At 52.6% G+C, this 18,496-nt stretch overlaps 1 protein-coding gene across 3 annotated transcripts in view; it reads left to right on the forward strand.

Moving 5' to 3' along the window:
• SLC7A1 (solute carrier family 7 member 1) overlaps window positions 1-18,496 on the forward strand; it is a 63,191-nt gene that overhangs the window by 27,413 nt on the left and 17,282 nt on the right. For 2 of the 3 annotated variants that reach the window (XM_055542458.1, XM_055542460.1), the window contains exons 2-4: window positions 3,671-3,766; window positions 16,373-16,757; window positions 18,161-18,319. In XM_055542458.1, coding sequence (XP_055398433.1) covers window positions 16,388-16,757; window positions 18,161-18,319 — 529 coding nt within the window. In that variant the 5' untranslated portion in view covers window positions 3,671-3,766; window positions 16,373-16,387. The remainder of the gene's footprint in view (window positions 1-3,670; window positions 3,767-16,372; window positions 16,758-18,160; window positions 18,320-18,496) is intronic. The other variant, XM_055542459.1, reaches the window with a different exon arrangement.

An 18,496-nucleotide genomic window follows, 5' to 3' on the forward strand; every position in this document is an offset into this window, starting at 1 on the left:
TTGGCTGAAGTCAGAAGACTTGTCAGAACCCCCCGTAAGGCCTTGAACCATGTTCCTCCTGTAGCTTCATTCCTTACCATGACCCTTGGATCTGACCTGGCGGGATGGAGCGCTGGCTTGTGTATTTGGGGCTCATCTTATTTCTAATAATTTCATGGAATTACTTTAATGAATCAGAAACATGTTCTTCCTGTTGATATTTAATCCATCCATATGTTTCAAAGATGTTCCAATCATAAGAGGTACATAAACTCTCAGAGGCAGGAATTTTGGTCTCATGAGTTCACTGCTGTGTCCCTGGGTTCCACAACTGTGTCTGACACTCAAGACACTTGTGGCTTGAAGAACAAAACACAGACTCATTCAAAGGCAAAGCAGCTACTTCAGCTGGACAGGGAAGCTCGGCATGCTGCAGTCTACAGGGTCGCAGAGTCAGGCACGACTTAGTAACTGAACAACACCAACAAAAAAAAATTGTGCATTATCTTTAATAAGAAAAAGCAAAAAAACCTGTTTGTAGTTCCTATCAATGTACCTAATGGGAAGGCCTGATTCCTCTTGATTTATAAGTTATTCAGTGGAAGTGTGTTCACTGATGTTTCCAGGTGATTTTGCAACACATTTCCCATCACTGTGCGGGTGTTCCCTGTTGCACAGACACTTGTGCCCTTGGGAGCCTGTCCAGGATGGTGTTGGAATATGGCCTGCTGTATTTATGATGAAATAAGTGAAATAAGATGCTTTATGTTTGAGGTGGTTGTAGCATTCTCACTACCCTGCTTGTAACAAGTGAAACTTCAAATCCGAAGTAGAATAAATCGGTTGGAACATTCTTGGAGTAAAGAAAAGCGGTGCCAATAAGTTTACTTGCTTTTCATGCCAGCCCCAATAATCCTGGTGGGCTCAGCCTGGTTTAATGTATGGCAGCCTTCTCTAGCACTTAAGTGGAGCATCCCTTACCTGCTTTGCTGCTCTGGCAGGGAGACATGGGCAGGGAGGCCCTCAGTCAGGCTGCTTCACCCTGCCTGAGGAAGCTGGAGAGCGGCTTTCCTGGGGGGCCGGTGTCAGCCTGGCTGTGTCCACGCCTTAGGGCAGCCCTAAAGCAGTGATTCTCAAACTGTTTGATCTCAGAACCCCCTACGGTCCTAAAGATTGTGGAGAACTCTACGGAGCTTCTACTTATGTTGGTGGTATGGATCAGTATGTGTCTGACTCTTTTGAACCCCATGGACTGTAGCCAGGCTCCTCTGTCCATGGGATCCTCCAGGCCAGAATACTGGAGTGGTTGCCATTCCCTTCTCCAGGGGATCTTCCCGACCCTGGGTCTCCAGGGATGGAACCTGGGTCTCCTGCACTGCAGATGGAGTCTTTACTGTCTGAGCTACCAGGGAAGCCATCACATGTATATGTTTATCTAAAAACACATTTGTTAATATCACCACCAGTGTCCTCAGAAAACTCCTAAGTCTTGGGAAACCGTCAACTGAGACCTTGGTGACAGATACAACTTTTCCACAATTCTAGGGGGTTTTTTTGATAGTTCAAATCTTATCATTGTCCCCAAACATCGTCAGTTGTTTTCCTTCTCAATTCTGTTCCTTTCATTCCAGGATTTTCCTCCTAAAATATAGATCTAATGATGGCTCTTGGCGGCCAAACTCCATGACTTGTTCCCAGCCCCCAGCACTTGGATGGATTCCAGCCTTGCTTCAAGCTTCTACATTAAAAAAAAAAAAAAGAAAATCTTTAAAGAACACAAATTTACTATTTTCAGTTCTGCAGGTCAGAAGTCTGAAATAGGTGTCACTGGGCTCCAGACCAGGTGTTGGGAGGGTGTGTACCTTCTTAGAGCTCTAGGGAGAATCCAGTGCCTTGCCTTTGTCGGCTTCTCGAGGCTGCTTGCCTGCCTTGGCTCCTGGCCCTGGACAGTTTGAGGCTGGCCGTGCCCCTAGAGCCTCTCACATCCCACTCCTGTGACCGGGACTCCCCCATCCTTCAGGGACGCTGGGGATTACATCAGACCCACCCGAGAACATCTCACCGAAGGTCAGCTGGTTCCTCTGTTCGTCTGCAGCCTCCTTGTCATGTAGCCTGCTATAGTCACATGAATAGGACTCGGACATCAGGGTTGGGCGGCATGGTTCTGGCTGCCGTAGTCTAGCCTCTCCGTCTTTATGTTCCGTCCCTGCTCTCTGAGTGTATGTCGGGTAAACTCGTCTTCTGAACGGCATCCCCTTGTGGCAGAAGCCTTTCCTGAGGTCTCCAGGTGGAGTTGCCTCTTTCTCTTGGGCCGAGATAGAGACTGGTGGGTGCGTCCGTCCCCGGGGAGGATCCGTGTGTCCATCTGCCCTTCACCTCTCCCACTGCCCTTGTACTTGGCACATGATAGACAGCTGGCAATATGCTGTCAGTTTTGGACATTTGATCACGGGCTGCGTTTTAGAGGCTGTTGAGCGAATGTTCGGTTTCTTACCTGTAACAGCAGCATTAAGAGTTACGTAGGTGAGTGTCATCCTTGTGGGCTATCAGAATACTTAGAGGTCAAATGTCATAGTAGCCACTGCAGCTCACACTCAAGTGGTTCGGGAGAAAAGTGTGCATGTACGTAACGATAGAGCAAATGTGGCAAAATGTTCAGTGTTGGAAAATGTAGATGAAAAGTACGTAAGTAAATATGCTAGCTTTTCTGTAGGTCTGAACATCTGCAAAGGAGGTAGTGGCAAAGAATGGCATGTTAGTGTAGGGTGAACCGAGGAAAGGTGCTGGTTGGGATGGAATAGTTGATTCCAGCTGCTGGAAACTTGGCTGCACTCAAGTCACAAGCTGGAGCTGTTGGTGAGCAACTTCACGTGTGTGTTTGGCTCAGAGCTGATCCTCGCTGGGGTCACGAAGCATAATAACCAAACCTCTCCTGCTCCTGAGTCAGTGAGGGCATGAGTGCGTGCAGAGTAGAAACCCTGCGGCTGGGAAGACAGAGGACTTGACGCGTCTTGTCCAGGAGGTTCTTCCTGGATGCCCCGTGAAGACTGGCCGTCTCCACATCCATTCCTTCTGGGACCGCAGGCACACGGTGACAGGGCCCGCCCACATCAGAGCAGTCTGGGGCCTGCCCCAAAGTCCCTGGGGCTGGCGGGTACTTAGTGCCAACCGAATGGGGTACTGGAGCCATGCCACGGTCCCAGCGAGGACAGGAGAGCGGATGGTCACAGATTGGAGTCCCAAGTTCCCTGGAGGATGCAGCTGAGGCTCTCTGGCCCTGCTGACCTGGAAGTCTCAGTGCCAGCGTCCCAAAGGACTCACTGCCCGGCTGGCCCTTCTCAGGGCCTCTGAGTGTGCACAGGCCGGCTCTGTGCCCTTGGTGTGTGGGCGTGGCGTGTCTGGATGATGCTCAGCTGTCGTTCTTACACGTTTGCAGCGGTGGTGGGGTGGGACCCCTGGTTTGGAGGATGTCTTGTCCAGTTTCCCGGGTTCTCCCCAGCAGTGCCCTGCCACGTCCCCTCTGCACCCCCCACCCATGCTGCTCCATGTACATTGGGACCTCGTCTCCCCACCATTTGTCTGCCCTTTGATGCTGAGCTGAACAGAAGCTTTCCTCCCTGCATCGGCCATGGGCTTGGAGGTTCTGAGCCCCCAGATGGAGTCTAACGTGGTCTCTTCCTTTGCCTCCTAGGAGCCAGCGGCCCCCTCTCCATCCTCCTGAGACACCATTGCTCCAGGACCAGGGACCCCCCAGTGACGAGGCGACAGTCCTTACGTCGTAGTCCAGGTGCAGTCCAGCAGGAGGGTCTGCTCTTGGTGCCGGGATGTTACTCATTTAGGCCTTTCCTTGGCTGTCGGCTTTTTAAGTTAACTGACAGCTAAGCCCTAAGTCTTCTTTTTAACATCTCACTGGCCTGCCTCAGTCAGCTCTTCTGTCTCACCTGGAAAGGCTTGTCTTCACTCTCATGGGCTCTTGAGTTTCTGTGTGCACTTCTGCTCCGTCCAGACTGCTTGACGTCCTGGGATGGCAGGGCCTTCGGTCCAGGGCGCGTGGTGGGGAGCAGGTGTCTCTGCACTCAGGGCTTTGTCCATGTGGCCTGCCATCCTCGGAGGGACTGGGCCCCGCGGGTGGCCGCAACGCCATGGCCTCAATGTATCTGTTCCTCATCTGCCTGTGATTCTTGGAGCCGTTGTGGTCTCAGGTTCAAGGGCCTGTTCCAGTATGCATCCTGGCCCCCAAGCCTCTCAGTCCTCAGCCTTTCACTCTACTCCTCAAGAGTTCTCCCACAGCTTGTTCCTGGGTGCCATAACCAGTGTATTTCAGGCTGGTCCTTGGAGCCCCAGAGTCCAGGGGTGGGGGCAAGGTGGGACAGGAACAGGCATGGAGAGCAGGGAAGGCCAAGGCCGGCCAGGGGATCTCTGTGTCCCTCATGTCCCTGTAAATAAGAGTGGGTCCAGGGACTTCCCTGGTGGTCCAGTGGTTATGAGCTTCCACTGCAGGAGGCCTGGGTTCAATCCCTGGTCACATAACTAAGATCCCACATGCCATGTGGTACAGCCAAAAAATTAAAACTTAATAAATACAGTGAGAGTGGGTCTAGTTTCACCTGTTGCTTATATTTGCATCTGGCATAGGATGTCGTTTGGGGAAAAAGGATCCTACTGTATAAGTGCTGGACAGTTATTGCTCAGGTTATTTTTTTATAAGTAACTGGTCACCGAGTATGGAGGCTTCACTTTTGTCACTGTTTCATTCATCACAAAGTTTTTCAGAGGTGTGTGTGTGTGTGTGTGTGTGTAAAAGAACTGCAGTTGCCCACTCACCCCCCCACACACATTCCTACAGTCCTCTGGACCTTTATATTCTTAATTTTGAGTGTAGAGCCCCATCGAGAAGACACACGTAGTCAGGATCAGCGGCCCTCGCTGAGTCCTTCATCAGGAGACTGGGGGGCGCGTAGCTGTGACCTTTGCCATGTAGAGACCCCCTGAGGGAGGGAGCAGGGCTCCCCAGCTCCTCCCTGCAGGCAGGGGGAAGCTCTGAGTGAGCCCCGTATGTGTGAGCTTTCCCATGTCATTGAGCGAGAACCAGTTAACTGCAGGCCAGAAAATGAGCCCTGGCTTATGGCGAGGCCCGGGGTCAGGTTCCAGTGGCATTCCAGAGGGACAGCCTGTCTTCAAGGTCATGGCCCTGGAGCTTCCATCACAGCAGAGCCAGGGGCTCTGCCTGTGACGTCGGTGTGACCACCGTCCATCCTTCACACTCAGTGCCATAGGCCAGCCCTGGCCTCGTGTCCACGCTCTTGGCCACTTTGTCCATCTCAGGCTTCACCGTGATCCTCCGGTGCATTTTCTCCTGGCTCTTGATCGTCAGTCCTGCATTATGGTGTCCACAGGCCCTCGTGCACTTGGCCGCTTGCTCCCGAATCTGCGGAGTGACTTCAGGTCCACGGCGGCATGTTCTCTGTGAGGGAGACAATTCTGTTACTGCCCGCTGGATGTTACCCCACGTGTATGATGTAACAGAAATCCCCACGCTGGGAAAGTGTACAAACAGGTGCTTGGGGGTCGGCCTGCAGACAGGTGGGGTGCGGAGCCAAGAAGGGGTCCACGGTGTTTCCTTCAGACTTTAAATGCTTTTTCTCTTGGGGGCGAGTGTCTGAAGTCTTGGCCACCAGAGAAGCAGGTTGTACACACACCAGCACAACCTGTCATGAAATGTGCCTTTCCTGCTGGGACTTATCCCTGCCCAGCAAGCCCTGCACAGGTAATCCCCATGGTAACCAGGGGCTCCAAGAGGACAGGGATGGAGCAAATGCAGGAACATGGGAAAGGACAGAGTATCTGCTTGCACACAGGCACTTTGTCAGCTGGATCAAAATACCCTGCTCGAAGGCTAATGTGTCAATTCTCCCCAGATAAAGGCGGGTGGCAGCCTGGGACCGTCTCCGCTCGGGTCTGTCCTGCCCAGTAAGACCTGATTAATCCTCATGGTGGTATGTGGTTGATGCCCTCAACCCTTCCTTTACATAAAAGGTTTACATCTCAAGTGTGCATCCCTCAGACGCCCAGCCGCAGCTCTCCTGGCTGCTCCCCGCAGCCCAGCCCAGCCTCACCTGTTCAGCCTGGTGGGCCTGAGCTGTGCCTCTCAGGCAGGTGAGCGTGTGACCTGCCGAAAAGTGGGGAGGGTGAACCTGAAATTTCCCATATGTCCCGCACCATGGATAGCACAGAAACACGTGTCTGCTGGTTTCTCTCTCCCAGCTTTTGAATAACCTGCAAACCACTTTGTTCTTCGCTTTTCTTTAACCTCTTCTTTGGAACTCACATTGGTTTCTGTAATTTCAGGCAAAGTCCCCAAATGGTACAGTTTAGGCCCAGAGAAATGTCTAGGGACATGGTCCACGACTGCCTATTACAAATCCTTTCCTCTTGGCTGTTTCTCTAGTTAAAAAAAATTGGCCGAATATTGATAGTTTCATATAGCTCAACCTAATCATGCGTAAGAGACTTTGTACACAGCCATGTCTTAGCATCAAGGGGCTGCCCTGGGGGTGCAGGTCTCCAGAGGAGTTTCCTTGTTGTTTTCTGGGTCAGCCCAACAGGAAATCCTCTCTCTTGCTTTGGGGAATTTCTCAGTGTGCACGTATGCAGAGAGAAAACGTAATGAAACTCCACGTACCCAGGTACCTCCCAGGCGGACTCTTTAAGAGATTTCCTTCCCCTCAGTTCAGAAGCAGTAAGCAGTCACTGAAAGAATGTTAAAATGCTGGCGAAAATGCCAGTAATCTGTCCACAGACACTGCCTTGATTCTCCTTCCAGACCAGTCTGAGTATACACTCACACTTGTGTGTGTTACTGTTAATTTTCTACCAGTCTGAGTATACACACACACGTGTGTTCCTGTTATTTTCAACCAGTCTGAGTATACAGTCACACATGTGTGTTCCTGTTATTTTCAACCAGTCTGAGTATACACTCATACTCGCGTGTGTTCCTGTTATTTTCTACCAGTCTGAGTATACACTCACACGTGTGTGTTCTTGTTATTTTCTACCAGTCTGAGTATATACTCATACTCACGTGTGTTCCTGTTATTTTCTACCAGTCTGAGTATACACTCACACATGTGTGTTCCTGTTATTTTCTACCAGTCTGAGTATACACGCACACTCGTGTGTGTTCCTGTTATTTTTTAGGGCTGCTGCCAGGCTCATTTGACTCTGTCCTCCTGCTTTTCTCAGAGACACGCGCTCTCCCAACGCAATATTTGATCTGTCTCTTTGGCAGCTTTTCCTCCATATGATTCTCCAGGCCCCTGCCCTCTGTGTGCTTTCCAGAACTCTCCCCTGAGGCCCCTGCTGGGCTCTGCTGCCCCAGTTACCTCCTTGTCCTCAGACCCAGAGAAAGCGCCTGTTGCTTCAAAGCCAGTGGCTCCTGGCCAGCGGCTGCGGGAAGTGGGCGGGTGACGCAGATCCACCCCACCGTGTGAGTAACTCATTGACTGGACTCGACAGGAGTAGTGGCATTCAGAAAGAGGTTGTCTTAACTCATGTGACTCCCTTATTTGTAGGATTTCAGATAAGTGACAAAGTTGAGTGTTGTCAGGCGGGAAAAAGAGTATATTTGGTCCAAGTCGTGTCACTCTGGCACCTGCCATGGAACAGGGCTCCTGGAGTCCGAGGATGTGGGTTCAAATCTTGGCTCCCTACTTAAAGTGAGGTGACTGTGGCTGGGGGTCCACCCATCCTCCTGGGAGAGCAGGGAGGCCTGTGCCTCTGCTGGTCTCTGGCGAGGACAAAGTGAACCCGCGCGTGTGTTTGTGTGTGTGGCGAGGAGCTGTGTGTCGGGTTGGTTTCAGGTGGACCCCAGCTCCCGAGAGTCTCTTTTCCAGATCGGTTTGGGGAAGCTGTCCCTGACTTCTCACAGCTACTTTACTTTTGAGCCAGTGCATTTTCTAGAAATTCTGAGTTTTTTCAGAGTAGCCTGTGGCAGTGGGAAGACTGGGGTAAGGGAGGAAGTGACAGGTATTTGAGGATTACAGTGGCCCCAGGCTTACGGGTAAGTAGGTGAATCTGTGAGAGTTTGCTGAGTGAGTAACTGAGTAAATGGGAAAATAATGGTCTGTGACCGAGCAGTGAAGTCAGATCTGCTGGGCAGGAGTCCCCGCCTTGCTTGGTTCCAGGGGCCGGCTGTCCTGGTGCTTTGTGAAAGAGGACATTTGGAGAAGGAGCCTCTGAAATCTCTAATATGCTTTTCAGGATTCCTTAGAGCCTGGAGAACTAAAGAAACAGCGTTCTGCCAGTAAGTCTGAATTCTGATCCTGGGGGAACTTTATTTAAGACATTTCCATTTGAGGTTGGAGAGCCAGACGAAGTGTCCACAGTTCGCACACACGCAACTTTACAAAGCCCGCTCACCAGCCCCTCTTCACCCACACCCCACTCAGGTCCAGGCCCCTGCTGGGCTCTGGCTCATGGACCCTGCCCTGAGCGGGGGGGCCGTCCCTCGGCCCCGGGCCTACCTACAGAGTTTGTCCGTCACCGGCTTCAGTGAATCAGGTGGCGCACGTTCGCTTCTTTCCATCCCAGAGAAGTGAGAAGCACTAAGGCACGTGTTGGAGGAACTCTGAGCCCCTCATGAAACACAGGCTTCTGTTGTAACGTGTTTCCACACGCAGAACCGGGGCGTGTGTCTTGATAAAGCACGGCTTCCCTGGTGTGATAAAGCACGGCTTCCCTGGTGATGGAAACACTGTTGGGAGACGAAAAGACTTAGTCACATCCTGCTGGCTGCAGGAGGAAGCATTCCTAGATTTTATCTGATTTTCGTGAGGATGCACTTACTGGGTCGTCCACTGGCTTCTTGTCTGCTGTCTCTCTTGGATGTGGGCAAACGCTGTGGACAAGCTTGGGTGTGGGTAAGCCAGCAACGTTGACAGTGTCAGGCCAGGCGTCAGTTCATGACCGCCGTGTAATGGGGACCTCAAGCTGCCAGAATTTTTCTGCCTTGCTTCTGTGAGGGAGAGGCGATAGGCAGGTGCTGAGACTTAGAAGAAAGAACCAGAGCTGACTCTGCCTGGGAAGAACTTGCCTCTGAGCATGCCTGCCTGTGTATGCTGACTCGTGTCTGACTCTTTGCGACCCCATGGACTGTAGCCCGCCAGGCTCCTCTGTCCATGGGATTCTCCAGGCCGGAATACTGGAGTGGGTTGCCATGCCCTCCTCCAGGGGATCTTCCCGACCCAGGAATGGAACCCGTATCTCCTGCATTGCAGGCAGATTCTTTACCAAGCCACTAGGGAAGCCGTCTTAGTATACTCCTTGTGCCTTATCTGTCAAGGCAGGACCAGAGAGTCACCCCGTTTTTCAGATGTGGAAACTGAGGCCCCAGAGACATGCACTAGTTTAACCCAAGGAACCCTGGGCAGAGATGACAGGGACACCAGCTGTCCCCACAGTGGAGTACCTCCCACAACAGAAGGAACTGTTGGGAAACTTTTAAGGCCTCAGACGCAACTCCTTGTTGCTTGGGTTGAATTTTAACCCAAATAGCATCTTCTTACATGTGTATTCATTTAGAGAAACAGAACTGGACTCTTTGGTGACTCAAACCTTTGAATATTCAGCAAATGAGATCTCCTTTGACGGACAGACTTTTGAGTCATTGGAGGCAATGGTGAGGATGTTGCCTAAGATGAAGGACAGACGATCTCCTTTGACGGACAGACCCTTTTGAGTCATTGGAGGCAATGGTGAGGATGTTGCCTAAGATGAAGGACAGACGATCTCCTTTGACGGACAGACCCTTTTGAGTCATTGGAGGCAATGGTGAGGATGTTGCCTAAGATGAAGGACAGACGTCCAGCCAGTGTCCTGTTAAGTTTCCTGAAATTAAGTCAGTAATCGTACTGAGTGTGAGCTATGGGCCCTGTACGAGTTCTGGTCCCGTAAGTTCTGCTCGTGGGCCTTGTAGGTGCTGGGGGCAGAGGCGATTAGGTGAGGCCCTGCCGGTGGGACGTGTCGACGCTTAGCTCCAAGATGGGGGCTTGCACCACCACCACCCTCCCACCCACTGCCAGTTAGCTGCCCAGCCTCTCCCCGCACCCGCTCCGCACTCCCGGGGCCCCGGGCATCCTGACTCAGAGGACAGCGCAGGCTCTGCAGGTGGTGAGGCATGGGTTTGAGCCCCGACTCCCATCTTTTGTTGGCTGCATGCCCTCCACCAAGTTACTGGCCCCGACTCTCTGCCTCTTCAGCTGGGACTGTGTTTCTGCTTTCCCCTAAGCCTGGCTGTGTCAGCCCAGGGCATCATACCAAAAGGGAGATTCCCTGAATTCAGGAGGAGTTCCATTCTGCCCTCAGCTTGTCCATTGCTGCCTGGGGTCAGATGAGTGTAGATCCCGGGGGACTTTAAAAGAGTCCGAGTCCTGAGGTCACATCTCATGGGGGTGTGGCTGGCCCCCAGCCACCGCAAACCTTCACTGCCCTGTGGTCCCCTCCTCCCCTCGCCTCCCTGCGGCCCCACTGTGAACCAGGTTCAGTTCTGTCGTTTCCTTAATCTCCTTCCACACGCCCACGTGTTGGGTCTTCATCTACGTCAACCAGTCCCCTCCATCCTCGTTTTATTTTTTTAACTTAAAAGTTCTTGCACCTGGACCTCCTGACACCTGGGGGAAGTGGATCTGGCTTGGAGAACAACTTCCTTCAACACAGATTGCATTCCTTGCGTGCATCTCTCCTCCTCTGCCATGGCCCGTGACCTGGAACGCTCTCGATTTGGACCACGTCTGGTTGAGATGGCTTCACCTCTGCTCCCTTCCTCATTAAAGCTGCAGGTGTTCCAGAGCCTTCAGGACTCCTGGGCAGCCCTGCCCCACTCGGCTGAAGGGGACCCGGGGACCACCCGTCCCCGGTCAGCGTCCTGTGTGGACCTCAGCGCGTCTGTCTCCTGCAGGAACGACAGGGTTTACTCTACATGACTCCCCTGCTTGGGACCACTCCCAAATATAATGACCACTTAAAAAAAAAAAAAGCAGACGTATGAAGAATCAAATGTCAATGTTAAGACTTTCTCCAAAGAATTTATGAACTTGGTATCTATCACAGCCTCCGTCTGTGACCTCTTCCCCTCCCTCCATGAAGCCATTAAGCTCTTCTTTTTCGGTAATGGGACTGTCATTAAATTTGAGTGAAAAAAAAATCATACAGTTCACACCTGCCTGCCTGTGTCAGACACCTTCAACACCGCATCCTAAAGTCTTTATCTCAGCAGTCTGGACCCGTTGGGCCATCTTGCTCCGACTGTTATATAGTGATCACTGGAATCAAACTTGGAGTTAGAAATTCTGTGGGAAAGGGACAGATTTCCTTTGCTTTTCTAAGAAGACATTCTTCCATAATGTGTGAGTCGGGAGTGAGAGAGAGCCAAAGCTCTTGCTGTTACAGGATTCCTGTCAAAAACTGGAATGAAAGTGTAGCTCTCGACTGTTGCAGAAATTTCTCCCTGGGAGACAGGATAACGTGATTTCCAGATAATGCTGTCAATGCAAACTGGGGGCTTTCTGCGTAAATCCTGACTGCAGGAAGTCTGTCCGAGCCTGACACTGGCGAGGCTGGCGTGCTTCAGTTGGTTTTACATGGAGAAGTTGCATTTGTTTTCAGCTGTTGGCTGAATGAGCAGCTCAGGAGTCCGGGCACGAACGTGAGTTGTGGGGTAATGTGCACAATACCGACAGATGATGCTGCCTGGAGAACACAGATTTTTCCGTTACTGCCAAGGAGAAAGAAAGGACGTTACTTTAAAATAAACCCAGGGCGGGGTTAGTGAGCATCTCAATGTCTCCCACCCTGGGAAGTAGAATTGGACACGGCACTCGTGCTGTCCGCACTCTCAGCCCTGGGGTTCGGCGGCGACTGGTTGCGTTCCTGCCCCAGTGGTTTCCAAGGGACTGGGTTTGCCCTTTCCCCAGACAGAGAGGGCGTGCTGGAGAGGCGGCCCAGGAGGAAACAGCCAGCCCTCCTGCGCTCCTGTTCACTGCACCCGAGCACTTCCCTCCAGCCCAGGACTCTTCCTGAGAAACAGTGGCTGCTGTCTCCCCACTTATAAGAAGTCAGCTATGTCCAGGGAGTCTCAACCAAAAAGTCCCTTTCACGTGTTTGCAGTCCAGTGTCTGGGTCTGAATGTACAGAACTCAGTGCCCCGGCCCCTTTATGTTAAAGATGGTGCTGGGTCCCCAGGGTTGGTTAAGTGGGTTCATGGAGAGGGGTAACCAGGGGCATGTGGCATGTTCACTGCATCTGCAGTGTCCAGGGGGCTCATTTCGGCCTGTAATGAGGTCAGTGGGCTCTCAGAAGGTGTGCCCCGGCATGCCCTTTGCCAGGTGTCCCAGCACAGTCACTCGGGCAGCTCTGGCTTCTTCCCCAGACAGCAGCCCCTGTGAGAAAGGTGTGTGGACTGTGGACCAGCCCTTCCCAGAGCCCAGGGTAGAGTGGTCTTTCAGAGGAAGGTGGTGCTCGCTCTAGCCTCCTGGGTCACTTTGGGAAGCCAAGGAAAGACCGTGCTGTTCAATTGCAGTGTCTTTGCTATGCACTTGGCTTTTATCGTTTTGAGGAGAGAATCCATTTGTTATGAACTAAAAACTACATCTAGGAGAAAATTCTGAAAGAGATGGGAATACCAGACCACCTGACCTGCCTCTTGAGAAATTTGTATGCAGGTCAGGAAGCAACAGTTAGAACTGGATATGGAACAACAGACTGGTTCCAAATAGGGAAAGGAGTATGTCAAGGCTGTATATTGTCACCCTGCTTATTTAACTTATATGCAGAGTACATCATGAGAAATGCTGGGCTGGATGAAGCACAAGCTGGAATCAAGATTGCCAGGAGAAATATCAATGTCAGATATGCAGATGACACCACCCTTATGGCAGAAAGTGAAAAGGAACTAAAGAGCCTCTTGATGAATGTGAAAGAGGAGAGTGAAAAAGTTGGCTTCAAACTCAACATTCAGAAAACGAAGATCATGGCATCTAGACCCATCACTTCATGGCAAATAGATGGGGAAACAGAAACAGTGAAAGATTTTATTTTGGGGGGCTCCAAAATCACTGCAGATGGTGACTGCAGCCCTGAAATTAAAAGATGCTTGCTCCTTGGAAGAAAAGCTATGACCAACCTAGACAGCATATTAAAAAGCAAAGACATTACTTTGCCAACAAAGGTCCATCTAGTCAAAGCTATGGTTTTTTCCAGTAGTCACGTGTGGATGTGAGAGTTGGACTATAAAGAAAGCTGAGCACCGAAGAATTGATGCTTTTGAACTGTGGTGTTAGAGAAGACTTGAGAGTCCCTTGGACTGCAAAGAGATCCAACCAGTTCATCCTAAAGGAAATCAGTCCTGAATATTCATTGGAAGGACTGATGCTGAAGCTGAAACTCTAATCCTTTGGCTACCTGATGGGAAGAACTGACTCATTTGAAAAGACCTTGATACTGGGAAAGATTGAAGGCAGGAGGAGAAGGGGATGACAGAGGATGAGATGGTTAGATAGCATCACTGACTCAATGGACGTGAGTTTGAGCAAGCTCTAGGAGTTGGTGATGGACAGGGAGGCCTAGCATGCTGCAGTCCATGGGGTCGCAAAGAGTCGGACATGACTGAGTGACTGAACTGAACTTAGGAGAGTGTGGGAGTGGGTGCCTGCCCTCTCTAAACGTCAGTCCCATTTACCAATCACTTTAGAAGCAGGGCGGGTCGTCAGGTGCTCTCAGGCTTCACTTCCCTTCTGGGTTTTCCCCGAGATGATGCTGCCAAGTTATTCACCGCCTTTCCCACTGTCCCTGGCAGAGCCCTTCCGCTGAGGGTGGTGTTGAAATGGTGCATCTTCCCTTTTAACTTGTTATCCAAGCAGTGGTTTATTATAGGCTTTGTTGTGGTTCATAGTCTGGCTTGAATGAATTCAGGGAAATTCTGGAAGGAAGAAAGAAGAAGGCAGGACCAGGAGGACTTGCACCCCGGGCTTCCCAGACAGTGCTGGTCCCCAGCGGGTCCTCAGCACCTGCTCCCCCAGCACGGCCGCCTTGCTGGGACCCCTCAGGGCTCGGGGCTCCCGACCGAGCACCAGCAATGGGCCAGCGAGTGGCTGCAAGTATCCCGGGCACCGGCGCTCTCTGTTGTGTCTTCTGTTCCGTCCCTGCCCTCTCGGCTCTTATCAGACCTCTGACTTTCCTGCTCCGCTGCTGTTCCACTAATAAGGTCATCTTCCCTCATTTCCTCCCACTTCCGCCCCCCTCACCAAGGGTGATATCATTTCCTACCTCCCCCACCCACCAATGCCAGACCCAGATATGGAGCTGGCCCCCCTGCACCTTCCGAGCTCGTGACCCCATTTGACTCTTGGCTCTCTGCGTTATTTTTCGTCATCTTTACATGAAGGGTTTCCGACCGGAGGAGTTTATTCCCCATTCTAGCTGAAAACTTTTGAGTCTCAAGAAAGTGTTTTTTTCTCTTCTCTTGGCCCATCAGATAAAATGTGGAGAGGACCCCCACCAGTCCCTCTGTGACTCGCAGGGGGCCTGGCCTGAGGCCGGGCAGGGGACCGGCCCACAGGGGTGTGGGCAGGCAGTCCAGGGTTCCAGATGATTAGGTACGGACTCTGCCAGATCTGCTGTCTCCACTGAGACAATTGCGCTTTCCGGTCACTTAACTGCAGCAAAGTGAGGTAGATCAGGCAACACCAGTTGGTCATCAAGGTGAATTTCTCGTGGCTCAGAGTCATAATGGTAGCTTGTCTCTGCACACGTTTAGGTTTGCAGGAAAACCGTGAGGGTAGTTCCTGCACGCCCACACCGTTTCGTCTGAGATTAGCGTCTTAACCCTGGTGTGATATTTCGGCTGTGGCCAACCGCCTGGTATGGATACAGCTGGAGTCTGTGCTTTGTTCAGGCTTCCTGAGCTCTCCCCGCTGTCCTCCTCCCATCCCGGGGCCTCATCCCGTCCTCTAGGCTAGTGTCCTGTCTCCTGAGGCTCCTCCTGTTTGCACCAACTCACGGGCTTCTCTTGTTCTTGATGACACCCGAGGACTGAGCGCAACTGAAAAGAACGTGCACACACACACCAGGAGCGAAACGCAGGTGCTTTGTAGAGATTTCCTCTTCTGAGATTTGTCTGATACTTTTCTCAGGATTAGCCTGGGGTTACGGCTTTGGGGAGGAAGCTCTCTCTCCCTTCTCATTGCATCATACGCTCGACTATAACCTGTCACTTCCTGATGTGGACCTTGGCCGCCTGGCCGGGGTGATGTTCTGCCAGGGTTCCCGCTTCCCACACTGTCCTCTTTGGAATCGGGGCTCTGGTTCCCCCTCCTTGGGGCTCCGGGCAGGCCTCGCCCCCTTGGGACGAATTCTCCTGTGATTGGCCGGGGTCTCCCAGAGGGTGCTGACCAGGATGTGGTTCAGTGGGTGGCATCCTGGGCCCCATGGAGTGATAAGGTTCCTGTGAAGGCCGATGACTGGACCCTGTGTGCACCATCTGGACTGTATCACATAGCACTCTGCCCGCATTTTTGTGCAGAGGAAAAGTGCTTCCCAGAGTAACGACAGTTACAAGGGGCCCTAACTCGTAACAGTTCAATGCTTTTCTGCTCTGGGCATACTCTTTGGTAAGCTGGAGACAGCCTGGCTCCTGCTTGGTCCTGGGAAGGTCTGAAAAGTGTTGTCACTGCCATTGAAGGCCTCTGGGCTCTGATAGTTAAATTCATATTTAGTTTGGTTTGCCTTCCACAACAGCACACTTGGAATGTTGTTGTTTAGTCGCTCAGTCGTGTCCAGCTCTTTGCAACCCCATGAACTTGTAGCCTGCCAGGCTCTTCTGTCCCTGGGATTCTCCAGGCAAGAATACTGGAATGGGCTGCCATTTCCTTCTCCAGGGTTTCTTCCCGACCCAGGGATCAAACTTGCGTCTCCTGCATTGGCGGGTGAATTCTTTACTGTCTGAGCCACCTGGGAAATCCATACCCTTAGAATGACAGCTTACTTTTCCTGGTGAATTGTATGACTCTCAGCAGGAACAATGGGCTTAATTGCGCTTCTCTTGCTATTTCTGCCTGGAGAAGGCTCTCGATTGGGAACTGAAATCAGTGTGGGGGCTCAAGAGACCAGAGTCCCATCAGCAGGTGGGTTGGCCTCTGGGTGTTTCTCCCGCTGGTCACACCTGAGGCCGGGGAATCCGTGGGTGGGTGTTCTGCCCGCGGGTGGTGGGATCGTGAGAGGTGAGGCCTTAGCCACCAGTGACAGTGTGGGACCACGTGGCCCACCTGCTGCGATGAAGGGGTCCCTGGGTGAGACCAGAGCGCTAATGCAGCTCCCGCCTCTGTCCTCCCCTCCACAGACCTGCAGCCGCGGGATGGGGTGCACCGTGCTGAAGGGCGTCGGGCGGCAGATGCTGCGGCGGAAGGTGGTGGACTGCAGCCGCGAGGAGAGCCGGCTGTCGCGATGCCTGAACACGTTCGACCTGGTGGCGCTGGGGGTGGGCAGCACGCTGGGGGCCGGCGTGTACGTGCTGGCCGGGGCCGTGGCGCGGGAGGATGCTGGCCCCGCCATCGTCATCTCCTTCCTCATCGCCGCACTGGCCTCCGTGCTGGCCGGCCTCTGCTACGGCGAGTTTGGCGCGCGGGTCCCCAAGACGGGCTCGGCCTACCTCTATAGCTACGTCACCGTGGGCGAGCTCTGGGCCTTCATCACCGGCTGGAACCTCATCCTGTCCTACATCATCGGTAGGTCTCCACGCCGTACCCCACCTCCCTCCTGGTGTTCCCGCCCCAGCCTGGATCCCCAGACCCACGGGGTCTGGCTGCCCCCCCAGCTTGGCACCTCCTGCCTCCCCTCACTGCTGCAAGCTTTCCCTTTTCCTTTGGTGCAAGGTGGAGGCCTGCCGCATGTGGGACCCAGTGGGAACAAGCCCAGCCCCCAAGAGGCCAGTCTTGTTAGCACAGAGAGATGCAGAATCAGGCCGCTCGTAGCTAGTGAAAAAAGGACCTCGTCTCTTTCAGTCTTTTTCCTAATTACTCAAGTAAACAGAAAAATTTAAGAAATGCAGAAAAGCACAAAGAAGAAATTAGAAATTACCTAGCCTGACAGCCCAGCCTCTTGGTGGGAATGCGGCTACTTTAAAAGAGCCTTTACATTTCCAGAGAGCTTGCCTGTGAATAAAACAGAATGGTGAGCGTGAAGCTCCTGCCTTTCCTAAACCAACAGGTGACAGTTACCAGCAAGGCACCCTTTACAAATAAAGGAAGACGCCTTTTGTGGTGACTGGAACTTTAGTAGCATTTCCCGGGAAGCGTTGCTGGAAAAGCAGTGATGGGTGTTACTCGGATTGAGAGAACAGTCGGGTGCTCTTGGCTGTTGGGGTGGTGGTGGGGGGTGCTGGACTCCACACCTGTTGTTGTTCCGTGCAGTCAGAGCCTCGGGGCCCGTGGTCGCCCCAGGCCTGGCACAGAGCGGCAGAGGTGGCTGACTCTGGCAGGGGCGGGGGCGGGAGTTGGTGAGCCAGCCACTTGGCTGCTAGGGGAGGAGGCCAGCCCTGAGCCACCGCCCTTGGTCCCCCGGCCCCCCTCTGGGAGGCAGGCCCTGTCAGCTTGGCTGCTGAGGGTCTTCGGGGAGGAATGTGGCCCCCACTGCCTATTGCAGCCCAGGGGTGGGTCGTGAGGTCCCCTGAATGGTCTGTCCCCAGGATTTCTTGTTACAGTGAAATAAAATAGGTAGAGTTCAGTACTGTCAGAGCGCCTCTTGGCGGTCAGGATGGTGTTATTTTGTTAAATTTTACTATGATTCAGCTACACGTAGGTTCAAAACACACGGTACATACACACACACACACACACACACATACACATACACACTCTCACACTCACACACACACTCTCACACTCACACACATTTGTGTTGGTTGTGATGGAGAATGCATTTCGTCCCAGGGCCTACGTCTGGCTTCTCTGCAGACTCCAGCCAGCCCTCCCTTCTTGGTCAGCACATCCTGGAGTGCGGCGGCTGCCGCGGGGGTCCCTGCTCCCCAGCACCCGCAGGCTGTGAGCCCCTGCGGGTGCTGCAGACGTTGACAACAGGCGCTGTGTTGACTGTTGCCTTCTCTTCCATCTGACAGTGTGTTTCTCCGCAGGTACCTCGAGCGTAGCGCGGGCCTGGAGTGCGACGTTTGATGAGCTGATTGGGAAGCCCATGGAGAAGTTCTTGCGGACGTACATGGCCCTGCATGCACCCGGGGTGCTGGCTGAGTACCCGGACATATTTGCCGTGATCATCATTCTCATCCTCACAGGTACAGCCACATGTCGGGTGCATCAGGAGGGGGACCAGGAGTCTGGGGTGAGGCTCAGGCTCCCTCCTTTTCTCTTTCTCCCATCCCCCCGTTTTCTTGTCTTCTTTAATTGATGCAGACATCTTTTTTTTTTTTGGTCAAAGTGGCTTCTCAGAGATTCACATAGGGTTGGCCTAT

Source organism: Bubalus kerabau, chromosome 12 (assembly GCF_029407905.1).
Source record: "Bubalus kerabau isolate K-KA32 ecotype Philippines breed swamp buffalo chromosome 12, PCC_UOA_SB_1v2, whole genome shotgun sequence".
NCBI lineage: Eukaryota > Metazoa > Chordata > Mammalia > Artiodactyla > Bovidae > Bubalus > Bubalus kerabau.